The following is a 12,109-nucleotide window of genomic DNA, read 5'->3' as shown; positions in this document are numbered from 1 at the left end:
GAGACCAATTAACCTGACAGTCATGTTTTTGGACTGTGGGAGGAAGCCGGAAACCCGGGGAGAACCCACCCATGCACAGGGAGAACATGCGAAGACCCCCGGCCGGGAATCGAACCCAGGACCTTCTTGCTGCAAGGCAACAGCTCTACCAACTGCGCCACTGTGTGTATATATTTTTTCATATTTACTGTTTTTGTTGTTTTTATTTACCATATTTGTCTGAATAAATATTATTGATTATTTACTCAGCATGTTTGAAATGTCCCTGTTTACATCATTATTTGTTTATTCTGTAATAAGAAACAACACGGTTATTTTTATTTCAATGGTCACATAAACGACTGTTTATATAAATATATGTTAAATTTAAAAAAATTTAAAAAATATATGTTAAATTTAAAAAAAAGCTAAATTCCTCTGGAACCAGAACACCGGGTCCGCTTCGGGCGCTCCTACCAACCGGTGGGAGACGACACATGTGCGCGACGTCATCGCTGCAGCCACATCCTGTCTGCACCCACTGAGCTTAAACTTCTCCAGTCCCCAGTGCGCACAGGGCAGGATGGGATGCTCCACCAGCTCTCAAACTTCAGCGGTAGACACGACTCGACCTAACGCCAAACCTGAGGAGAGCAACGGAGCCAGCACCACAGGTGACTGAGCAAAGATACAACTTTATTCCTGTAGACGAATTATCAAAGCTATAAATAAGTGCAGGCGCAAATGCACCAAACAGAAGTTGTGTGTAGGGAGGGAGCATTCGTTTTTAGTGCTCTAATGTAACAAATTAATAATGTACTTTAATCAAAGCAGTATGAAAGTAATAACTTTTTGAAAATCTGTTATTTGCTTGAATAAGAGCTAACATTTATGCATGCCTTCAAACCAGAGGTTTTCCTCAGATCAAATGCATACATCACTAATCCACTTCAGTTAAAGTAATGCTATAAATAGCCCTGAGTGTATCTGTGCTAATGGTGTCAAGTTAGAAGTTCTTTGTTTTCTCCATATAGAGTTGCCATTTATCCATTTAACGCTGCAGTGAATACATTTAGATAAGGGATGCAAATTGGTGCCAGTGTTATTTCTCTGCGTGCAGCTGGCGCCGTGTGCGTTCCCTTGGGATGAGCCACATCTCCGCGGGGAGAGGATGAGAAAGTTTATTGCCATTAGTTAACAGTGGTTTCTGGCTATGTCCTCCCAGAGCAGATTTGGTGACAGTCTACGGTTTCAGAAGGAAATGGAGAAGCGGAGTCGGGCAGGACTTTGTTGTAGCAGGGTCAGAGAGGGCTCTTGCTTTGGTGCAAGTTAGTTTGCACTCTATTGCAGAATGAGGGGAAGGTATGCTATCAACAAAACTATGCGTGTGTGAATGAATAGACTTTAAAGTGGGAAGTTTGTTGTAGCAGCTGAGACCATAAAAAGGTAAAAGATTCACTAAGTGGGACCTCCTCTGAGGCGAAAGCACGCAGACGTAACGCTTTAAAGAACACCTAAGGAGCTGGCAGACAAAATGAGATATGCTCACAAAAGTTTCTCTTTTATTACTGGCTTTTGTTTTGAGTATATCAGTGAAATAACAGTGAACAGTATCCCCGTTTTCTTGTTATCAGCCTCTTTGAGGTCAGATGGAAATCTATCAGGATGTCTCCGTATTTTTGCATGCATCTTATTTTCCTTCTCCGGATGCCTGAGGGAGAAAAAAGTAAACACTTTTTAATCCAAGGCTTGCACCTCTTGAAGACACATTCCCGTAATGCCAAGTCTGTCAGTCAGTTAATATGACATGTTTTGTCTTAATTTAAAAAAGACATTTTTGCTGTTTTTGGCTGTCGATTAGTTTCGTTCCAGTTGACTCTTATAATATTGAAAGCAGAGACTTGAGACTTCTGTGATCCATGCAAATTATCCCAATGCAAACCATTCCACCCAAAAACTCTACAAGGAAGTGGTGCAGCATATCAGCAAGACACACAGCAGCCTGCCAATGTCGCAGTCTGCTGTGCTGTTAATGTTCCTGAAAAAGAGCCCTCATAAACATTAACTTAGGTTTATGTCAAACAGAGGTCCCTTTTTAGACATATTTTTGCTTTTAATCTAATAAGCATAGCAGATATTTGGGAGATGAAAAGGTTTTTATTTGATTTCTTGTTGCCTTTTTTTACATTCCGGTGAAAGATGTCATCCTAATCCTTTAAAAGTGAGCATATATTTTGTAGTTGCTATATTTTTCTCATATAGCAACGACAAAGCAATGCATTTTCATGTGGGGAAAGAGTGATTAGCGGAAATACATTGCTGCTGCGTCATGTTAGTAACCCAAATCGTACATATTTCTACTCTTCCTGTTGGTTTTTCTATTAAGCCTGACTTGCACCTGCTACCTGGGTCACGCAAGCATAAAGAACAACAGAGGAAGAAACATTACTGCTGCTTTTTAATGCAGTAACATAGAGCCTAGCATCTGTTTGTGCAGGTATGTGGTCACTAAGGAACCACAGCGACTCAAAGTTCTGCTATTTACTAACCTGTGTTGCTGTGATTCAGGTCATCAGTCTGTTGAAACAGGAGATCTACTTGGGGAAATCAGAAAATGAATATTAAACTCTCAAAACAAAACATTGAGCCCTTACCCTTGCTGTGTTGTAGTTTATTATTATTATTATTATTATTATTATTATTATTATTATTATTATTATTATTATTATTATTATTATTATTATTATTACTATTATTATTATTATTTTTATTAATGTTCAAATGTTTTGAACATTTACTTTGCGTCTTCATAATATGTTTCCATGACTTTCTGATGACACTGCAGGTTTATTTACTTTGTTCAATATTTCACACTTCTATACACTGTAGCTGTTATTTAAAAAAGCTGGCTTAAAGCTGTAAAATATCTTGAAGTTAGCCTGACAAAGTGACAGTTTAAGTTCAAGGTGCTCTTGTTATTCATTGTGATCAAAACTTGTTAGCTTAGTTTCTAGGAACTATTGCAATGTCCTTTGATTGTTTGCTGAGTTGTTGTACATGTTCCCAACAGGGGCAGCCGGTGAGAATGGAAAAATAGCTGAGGACAGCGAGACCATTCCAGACCAAACGCCGGCTGAGGGCGGCGATGCTAAACCTGAGAGCGAAGCCGCTGCAGCTGCTACATCTGCAGAGAGCTCTGCTCCAAGCCCCCCAGCAGCGGAGGAGTCGCCTCCTGCAGCGGACAGCAAACCTGCAGAGGCAGCAGCAGTGGATGCTCCAGCAGCAGGAGATGCTCCAGCAGCAGGGGATGCTCCAGCAGCGGCTCCACCTGCAGACGGCTCTGCTGAAGCAGCACCGAGCTCCTCAGAGGCTGCACCTCCGGAGCCAGGTGGGTGACAGTTAAAAATAACAAGCAGTGACGTACAGAGCGAGCGACTTACTGAGCGTTTCTGCGTTGAGCTGGGGGAAGCTCAGTCATCTTTGGATTCAGTTTAAATGCTACTGAACATCCACATCCTAACATTGCCCCGCAAGATATTTCCTTTAAAGAATTCACTTATGCTCTTTTATCAACGCAAATTACTCCTGATATGCAAATCTCCTTAGAGTGACTGATGACGGCATTGAGACAACCTTCAGGCTGACTTCTCAAAGTTTCGGAACAGGTCGGGTTGTGGGTAAATCATACATTCATGTGCTTTTATTTTATTTTTGTCCATTTGAGAACTCAGAACATCAAAATCCAACACTTGCATCACTTGACATCAGACTGCTCAGTGGCTTTGCTCCCCGGTGGGAGGAAGACAGGATGTGCAGATTTTTCCCCCTGGCCATTGGTAACCAGAGTGGTTTTAATGACCCTGTGCAGGTACATGATGTCCCCTCTGTCTTTCCCCAGACCATCCTCATTCCCTGTGCATTGGCCGTAACCAGGTAGTATCCAACAACACTCGTTGGCTGCAGGAATGTGTTTGCAGGCCACACCTCTAATTATTTTCTCCTAAATAATCTGCCTCTGTGTCAGTTTACTCGATATTCTTACGGTGATTGGTGAACTATTTGAAAGCTCAACTCATACTAAAGCCTAACCAGTTGGGTTATAAAACAATATCCCAATAATTTTTAAACATCTCATAGAGTATTTTTCAAACCATCATTTGAAAATGAAAAGAATACAGCACCGCTGCAAATTCGCCAAGACACGGCCGTCCGCCTGAACTGACTGGAAGCTGGTTAATCAGAGGGACATCATCATGCTGTGGGAAAGCTTTTCCTTATGGAAGCTCCTAACAGTGGATGCAAAGAGGGATGGAACTACATATGGGATCTAAAAAAGAAAAGTGTTTAAAGAGACTCAAGCCGAGGTTCACATTTTAGCAGGATAACAACCCTGAACATATATCCAGAGTTTCTATAGAATGGTTTAGAATGGTCTAGTCAAAGTCCAGACCTAAATCAATTTGAGAATTTGGTAAAACTTGCAAAGTGATGTTCACAGATGTGCAGAGCTGGTAGATATATCCTCAACGGCTCAAAGTTGTAGCAAAATGTGTTTCTACAAAGTTAATTAAATACTGAATGTTTCATAAAAAAAAAAGCTGTTATGAATCAAGTGCAAATGTTGTTTTTTAAAAAAATCTTTTTCCATCTGGCTATTCACTATTAAACACTACTTTCTGTTGGTGTCACATAAAAACTAGATGGAAACAGATTAAGGTTTATGGTTTTAATGTGGCTGCATGTTACTCTTTGTCATCTGACGGCTTAAATACTAAATGCAAAACGAAAAACCTTTTTATCTAGGAACAAGTATTCAATCAGATATCTTTATTCCAGGTATTTTTATCTTAAACAGTAGGTCCAAGGTACTGATGGACTGTGGAGATTTCATAAATTATTTATGAAATCAGCAGATTTGGGTTAAGAAATCAGGCCATTCAACCAAAGCTAAGTGTGTTTGTAGAGAACGTGTCATGTTTGTAGGGTGATGATTCCACCTCTGTTCCTCAGTGCACATCTGCACATTGATCTGCGTGACTCCGGGCAGTTTTCACTGCTATCAGTTCTCTCAGTGATGCAAATGACCCTTACTACAGGCGTTTGTTCAGCAGGTCAACGCTTCATTTTCCTCTACGCTCAATGCAAAGCATCCGACTCTGTAACAACGCAGACCTTGAGAGGTAGAAGCTTTTTAGAAGTGCAACGCAAAAGGATGACTGTGCATTTAGTTTTCTCTTAAATTCACATTTTAGGAAGTGTAAATGTGTTTAGTGCACATATTTCTAAGTGCTGACGGAGAAATGAATGGATCTTCCACTTCACACCCATGCACTGCTTTGTGTTGGTCTGTTAGATAAAATCCTCCAAGAATGGATTAAAGTTTCTATTTGTAATATGACACAATGCCAACAAAAGTGCTATTTACAAATCTGGATCATCGTAAACAGGAATGTAAAAAAAACAACCCCGGGCCATTTGTTGCTAAAATGACAAATGTGAAGTCCAGCAAAATATTTTTGTCTTTTATGAAAGAAAATAAATTTTTTCCCAAACATCGATTCATTTCTGTAAAATACAACAAATGCTTTCAGACAAAGAGTGACTCTTACATTGTTCCAATTCCCAAGAATAATCGTCCCAAAAAAGTAGGAAACTGCAAAATCTTTTTCATATATTGCATCTACAGTTATTTATAAATCAAAAATGAAACTGCTTTGTTTCATGTAAATACTTCGTGTTTAGTTTATGTGATTTTACAATTTGGGCCTACACTGCAAAAGTCAAAAATAACAATCCTGATTCGAAACCATGTTTTTCCATCTTTAATCCATGTGCCGGTAGACAAATCTAAACTGAGGAATGGCTGATGATTGCTCACACAAACTCTTTCTCTCCAGAGGCCACAGCGACCGACTCAGAGCCCAAACCGGAGGAGCCACCTGGTGAGCAAACGCTGCGTTATTCCCATTTGCTATTTTTACATCACGGTGCACAAAACAAAACCGTATGAGCACCATTGTTGTCAGACACCGTCTCTGTTTGCGTTTCCAGCGCCCAGCGAGTGAAGCGTGACGTACCTGACCACACGGATGAGTTTGCTGGAAGAGGCGCTCCCCGTCCGTATGCATGAGTGGGAGTCTGAGTGTTTGTGTGGAAGAGAAACATGCCTTGTTGCCAAGATGCTGACCCTGATGATGACCTCTGTCATTCAGGGTTCCTGTCACCATTGTGCCTTTCCCCCTCCTCCCCTTCTTGATGATGCACAACTACAGTTTTTACTGTACATAGACAGATGTGTTCATTGGAGAGAAGTTTAGATAAATCATTATAATCAATATTTATTATCTGTATAGAAACGTTTGACTTGGATTAGAATCTGTCCAGATTTTTTTCTACAAACTATATTCTGACAAAAACCATAGTTTATTTTTACCAATTTAAATATACAAGGTGTCCTTCTTTAATTGATATATTATTGTTAGTACATCAAATTACTAATGTCTGGGAGAAATAAACGCTGCCCTTGCTGAATTAAATAAGAATATTCCTACGTCTCATGACGATGAAAGCCTAAAATTTGTTATAAGCTGTGAACTGTCACATAAATTAAAAAGGCAGTATAAAAAAAAATGACACTCAAGACGTTTGTTTCTTTGAATCAACACATTACGACAATTACGTAGGAATTACCACTTTATTTGTTGCTTCTGTCGTTAAGTTTCTGTGTAAAAAATTACAACAAAACGAAGAGACAAACCAGACATTGCTTTAAGATTATCTCACTGGTGTACATCAAACTGGAAAAATCTTGATTGGTGCCTTCGGCATTGTTTACAGCGACCTGTTTTAAAGATTTCTCATCTTGTTCAGCCGTCGAGGGTCTCAGCTACTGTTTGGTTTCCTCTTCGGGAAAACCTGAAATAATTGGACACCTTGTTGCTTGGCTACAACTTGTTTGGGACGCGGTCGGCTAGTCAGGAGTCGGAGAGCGGGCCGAGGACGGCGATCGCCTCGATTTCCACCAGCGCACCCTGAGGAGACGAGACAAGATTCCATGCATGCAAGCATTTCCATAACAAAAGAGCCATTTAAACTGAAATAAACTAAATTTGATCAAATTTGCAGCTCAACTAACATGTAATTTTCGTTGCTCTAGACCAGGAAACGCTCATATATTTAACACAAAAAATCCTTTTGGAACTAAGCTTTGCTGAAAAGATGTATTCTTGTTTAAATAAAAATATCACACTTCTCAAATAACTAAAAATACATACTTGACTGCATAATTTTATGGTTAAGTCGGTATATTGCATTAGCAACATATAACACGTATAACATTAGTACCGCATAACAGGAACCTACAATGAAGGAACTGATTTGCATTATTTAGCAAACAGGGTGACATTATTTAACCTTTAAAAAGATCCTTTGAAATCCTAATGCCATTTGTCCACACAAAAGAAAAATGCAATCTTCCTAAAAAGTGCTGAAAAATATTCTCAGATATTTTTTCCCTCTCGAAACAAGTCGATCCTGTAAAGCAAAAATATTCACATTAACATAAAAAATCTGAGGGACTTTAACCCTTTGAAGGATATTTACATAGACACTGCTTTTAGTAAAAAAAATTAAAAAAAAATCTAAACAAATACTATCACTTGCATAAAATACTGTTGATGTAGTTTTTGATTATTGTTGTTAGTCAATAAATGGGTCAATATTTGCTACAAACATTTTCTTATCTCATTCATTCATTTGTTGGATTGAAACAATGTGACTTTTTGTTGTTAGTACTTTTTATATTTTGCCAATTTAAGGAACTGGCATGGTCAGTCTAAAAAAATAAAGAAGTAAAAAAAAACAAATAGCACAAAATTCTCTTCAAGGCTAATATAACTGGTTCATGGGACAGATTGTTTCTCTATTCAGAGGTCTCAGGTTGATATATTTTCATTCAACACTGGCAGAGGAAACAAATATTTTCTGCGATAATCTAAAATAACTACAAACCCTGCAAATCTGAATCTTTACAGCTTCAATTAAGCTGTAAAGATGCGGCTTAATTGAATCTTTACAGCTTAATTGTAAAGCTGTTTTGGTCCCTAAATCTGCAGTAAAACTGCTGCAGTGCTTTTAATAGACGTCATTTCGGTAACAAACCAACTGAAGAGGTTTTATAGACAGTTACTGCAGAGATTAATTAGCCAGCCCATTTGTGTCCTTAAATGCAGTCATATTTAAAAATGAAGCAGACGAATCTGCAGGTTTGGATCGGCACTCACTCTGGGCAGAGCAGCAACCTGGTAGGCAGCTCTGGCAGGAAAATTAGTGCTGAAAACTGGAAGAAAGGAAGAAAACAAGGTTTATAGCTGCTTATTAAGGATGTTTTGTGTTTTGATAAAATACATCTTTTAAAGAGCTTTGTAATAATGAATAAACTCAGCCTCAAGTAATCCTTACTTCAGCCATTAGTTGCATTTGTTTCACTGTGAAGTCAGAGATGATCAGTTTGAATCATGTGTAACACCAGATTAAGGCAGATAAACATATTTTTCTACATTTCATGGGGCAGAGGGGTTGGAATGTAAACGGGCCCTTCAAGCCGGAGGAAAACGCTATGAATTAACCAAATATATATACTTTATTACCTTTTGTTTGCTTCTATGTCATATTTTTTTTAAAAGGAGATAAACTTATTGGAAATTTAATCAATATTTGAGTACAAGTGGAAGCATAAGAGCGGAGATGATAATCTAATGAACTGCAGAATCTGGCTTTGTGGTAATTAAATGTTTTTTTTAATTATTTTTATCTAAAGCTTCTCTATCTTTTTCAAAGGTTTTCTAAAGCTTTTCTGTGGATTTTGACTGCCTTTTATCTTATTATTTGTTTCCTGTTTAGTGCTGGCTCCTGGCTAACATAAAGGAGAAGACAAAAATAGAAAGCGTCACATTTTACATTGAGAGCGTTAATAAACTAGTTAAAATCTGACTCATTGAAAGCAAAATATTAAGAAGTGAGGGATTATTCAAGACTTTTGCCCATTACTCTAGTTATCTTTGACCAAATTAAAGGGGTCATTTGGATTTCCTTTGGTTTGCTCCGGACACTTCCTTTCTGCTTCCTCCTTGCAGAGTTAAGGAAAGTTTCCTGGTTTGCAGGGTTGAATTGGATCTGCAGGGAGGCAGGAGCTCGGCGCGTCAAGTCATTGTCCTGAGGAGCAGTGCTTGCTGGGAAAGGTTGGGTTACATCGGCGTGGCTGTGTAGCGGTGTCCACTTACAACTCTGGACTCAGCCGGTTCCATTACACCGGACTGTTGTAATCCAGGAGGAAAAGCCCAAACACTTCCACTGCATAGGTACAGCAGAGGGAGAACTAAACGTCCGATTCTGAGTCAAGGGTCAAGGGTCGCAGTCGATGCTTTGGTAGACCAACATTGATGCCTTGATGCAGGAAGCGTTCAATTCCCGGCCTGTTATCTCTGTGCATGTTTCTTCCTCTTCTTCTACTTCCTCTGGAAGTTCTGCAAACTTTGTCACATTGTCCTTAGCTATTACTGTACGGATGGGATAATATCACTAATAATGTATTAATAATATATTAAGAATAAGAATGTATTATTTGGACTATTGCAAGATAAATTAATATTTAAAATAATTACTTTAAAAAATGCTGTCAGGAGTTAAATCAAAGTTTGCATTTTTATTATTAATAGCATTATTTGAAAGTAATGGTTAGTACCTAAAAAAATTAATAAAATGCCCACTGCGTTTCACCGGACAGAGACATATATCGTCATCACTTCTCATTATTTTGGTTAATAGCTGCCCCCTTGTGGTATATGTCAGGTGCAACATGCGTCTCTCTAACAGCTGCAACGTTAAATAAAAATGGAAATTTTTGATCTGTTTTCCCAATAATTATGTCCTCAGCTTTAAAATAAACGAAGCAATATAGGATTTTGTGAGACTGGAGTGTGGTGGAGTCATGGGACATAATACATAATACTTTTGAAACTAGCAGTTTTGTTTAGGTAATATTTAGTATATTTTACAGTTCATCCATAAAGAAATTCTTGTTTGTGTTTATTTTATTGTGATCTTAGAATGTTATAAATCCAGCTTTTATTTGTAATACATGTTTTATGTTACAGGACTGAACAAGATGAGCAATCACTAGAAATTCCCATCTAGGTTTACGTTTGCACTTAAAAAATCTTTTTTAGAACTCAAAATGAAGACATAAAGGGAAAAAACATCTGGGGTTGATAAAATGTAATTAAATACATTCAAATGCTTTATTTAATTGCAACTACAGCTATTATTAATTTACATGGAGTTAGGAGCTACACAGGAGAAAAGATTATTGATGCCTTTGCTTAAAATTAATCTAAATTCCCCATCTATCATATCAAATATGGACTTGCATGTCTTGTAGATGTCGTTGACGGAGTTGAAGTCGTTTATGTCCTTAAGCAGCACCGTGGTCTTCACAACTAAAGTGGAACAATTTGGGAATTTGAATTCAGCGTTAAAATCAAGCCATAAAAGTAAAAAGGAGGCAACTGACAACAGATTGTGCAGAATGTGTAAAGTCTCACCGTTACTGTAGTCATAGCCTGCAGATTTAAGGATTTCCCCCATGTTGCTTAGAGCCTGAGTAGAAAAGGAAAGGAGACTGAAGACTGTCTAAGAGTAAAAAGTTAAATCCGAGGCCGGGGGAAGACGTCTTTCTGTTTGTGGGTCACCTGTTTGGTCTGAGCCTGCACTCCTCCATCCACCAGCTGACCGGAGGCCACGTCCATCCCAATTTGACCCGAGACGTACATAGTTCTGTCCACCACCACCGCCTGGCTGAGTGGGACACACAAACACAGACAAACTATGTGAAGATGTGAACATTTTAGCAGTCAAAATGTGACGTTTGGGCTTTTTAAGTGCATAGTCATTGATTCATTAATGTGAAAGTAAAATAATTCACAACAAGCTGATATGAATAACTTAATGTGTATTAGATCTACCAGTAATGTCATTTAAAGTAGCGCTAATCCATTTTACATTATGCTAAAACAGCAAGTTGAATAAAGTTGCTACTACCTTCACTCACCACGAGGGGGCGCTTCCACCTCCCCAAATTAAGTTAAACAGCTAATGTACTAAAGAATTTCACGAATCAAGTCTAGTTTGAACATTTCAATAATACAGTTCAGATTGATATTATATTTAGCAGCACTATTACAAAAATACTTCCGGATTTGATTCTGATTTATGTGCGCACAAAAACAAAACACCTGATTTAATCTGAAACAACTGATTGGCTAAAGCAAGAGCACCCGCAGTTTATTCAAACGCACCCACAAAGCATTTGTTCAGTTTGCAACTTTAAAAAAACCCCAAAAACGCATTAAGTAAAAACAAAACAAAGTTGCATTTTAATCTTATTTTCCAGATAAAGTGGGCATAATCCTACCTATAAATGCCCTGCCTCACCGGGGCTTTCGGTGAGTAAATGATTTTCCGAGGAGTTGCAGCCATTTCAAGTCCTGTCTGCTTCTAAGCGATTCTTCTCTCCACAAAGTTACACTTTTGCACAGTGAGCAGCAGGTGAGTTCACTGGACAGAAAGTCCCGCCCCCCGAGCAAACATGTGTCGTTTTTTTCTTAATACACTCAAACCTTGCGTGATCTTGCAGCAAAGACGTGAAGCGGTGCAGATTTTTTGTTTTAAACTTCTCTTACCTGTACGGACCGATAGCAGCTGGAGCTGACGTGGTGTAAACGATCTTTCTGTTGAGCGCAGACATGTTTTCCTCTGTTTTTTTAGTGCAACTCAAGTGCTGTAGGTTGAATGAAATGGCTGCGCAACAGCTTTTGGGAACACTGTTTAAAAAAAAAAAAAAAAAAAACCCACCGTAAAACTCAGACTGACAGCGCAGCGAGGAAGTTTACAGCTGTGTAAAAAACATGAGTGAAGTGGCATTGCGCATATAGAAAAACAATTACGGTAAAGATTACAGCTTTTATGTAGGTCACAAACCTCAGGATCAAAGTTCATTTACGATAGTCACAGATAAGAAACCAAGGTCTGATAACTATGTGTAACTTTATTAATTATTACAAGTTCTCAAAGT

At 38.5% G+C, this 12,109-nt stretch overlaps 2 protein-coding genes across 4 annotated transcripts; one reads left to right on the top strand and one right to left on the bottom strand.

Annotated features, from left to right (window-relative positions):
• Positions 1–138: 138 nt before the first annotated feature.
• On the top strand, positions 139–7,772 carry si:dkey-284p5.3 (uncharacterized protein LOC557830 homolog). Of its 2 annotated transcripts, XM_044139444.1 has the most exons (5): positions 139–162; positions 541–653; positions 3,050–3,367; positions 5,877–5,921; positions 6,031–7,772. In XM_044139444.1, the coding sequence occupies exons 2-5, from the start codon at positions 563–565 to the stop codon at positions 6,042–6,044; spliced, it is 468 nt and encodes a 155-aa protein (XP_043995379.1). In that variant the 5' UTR covers positions 139–162; positions 541–562; the 3' UTR covers positions 6,045–7,772. The 2 variants fall into 2 exon arrangements, with proteins under 2 accessions (XP_043995379.1, XP_043995381.1); XM_044139446.1 differs by lacking the exon at positions 139–162 and having other exon boundaries at positions 509–653.
• Positions 6,660–11,845, bottom strand: rida (reactive intermediate imine deaminase A homolog). 2 transcript variants are annotated; one of them, XM_044139448.1, is made up of 6 exons: positions 11,718–11,845; positions 10,728–10,833; positions 10,581–10,635; positions 10,407–10,475; positions 8,262–8,317; positions 6,660–7,010 (listed from the first exon to the last, which is right to left on the bottom strand). In XM_044139448.1, the coding sequence occupies exons 1-6, from the start codon at positions 11,780–11,782 to the stop codon at positions 6,954–6,956; spliced, it is 408 nt and encodes a 135-aa protein (XP_043995383.1). In that variant the 5' UTR covers positions 11,783–11,845; the 3' UTR covers positions 6,660–6,953. The 2 variants fall into 2 exon arrangements, with proteins under 2 accessions (XP_043995383.1, XP_043995382.1); XM_044139447.1 differs by lacking the exon at positions 11,718–11,845 and adding an exon at positions 11,450–11,607.
• Positions 11,846–12,109: the final 264 nt, after the last annotated feature.

This window comes from Gambusia affinis, linkage group LG14 (assembly GCF_019740435.1).
Source record: "Gambusia affinis linkage group LG14, SWU_Gaff_1.0, whole genome shotgun sequence".
NCBI lineage: Eukaryota > Metazoa > Chordata > Actinopteri > Cyprinodontiformes > Poeciliidae > Gambusia > Gambusia affinis.
Note: the sequence above shows the minus strand (reverse complement) of the source record. Positions and strands in the feature narration are given on the sequence as shown.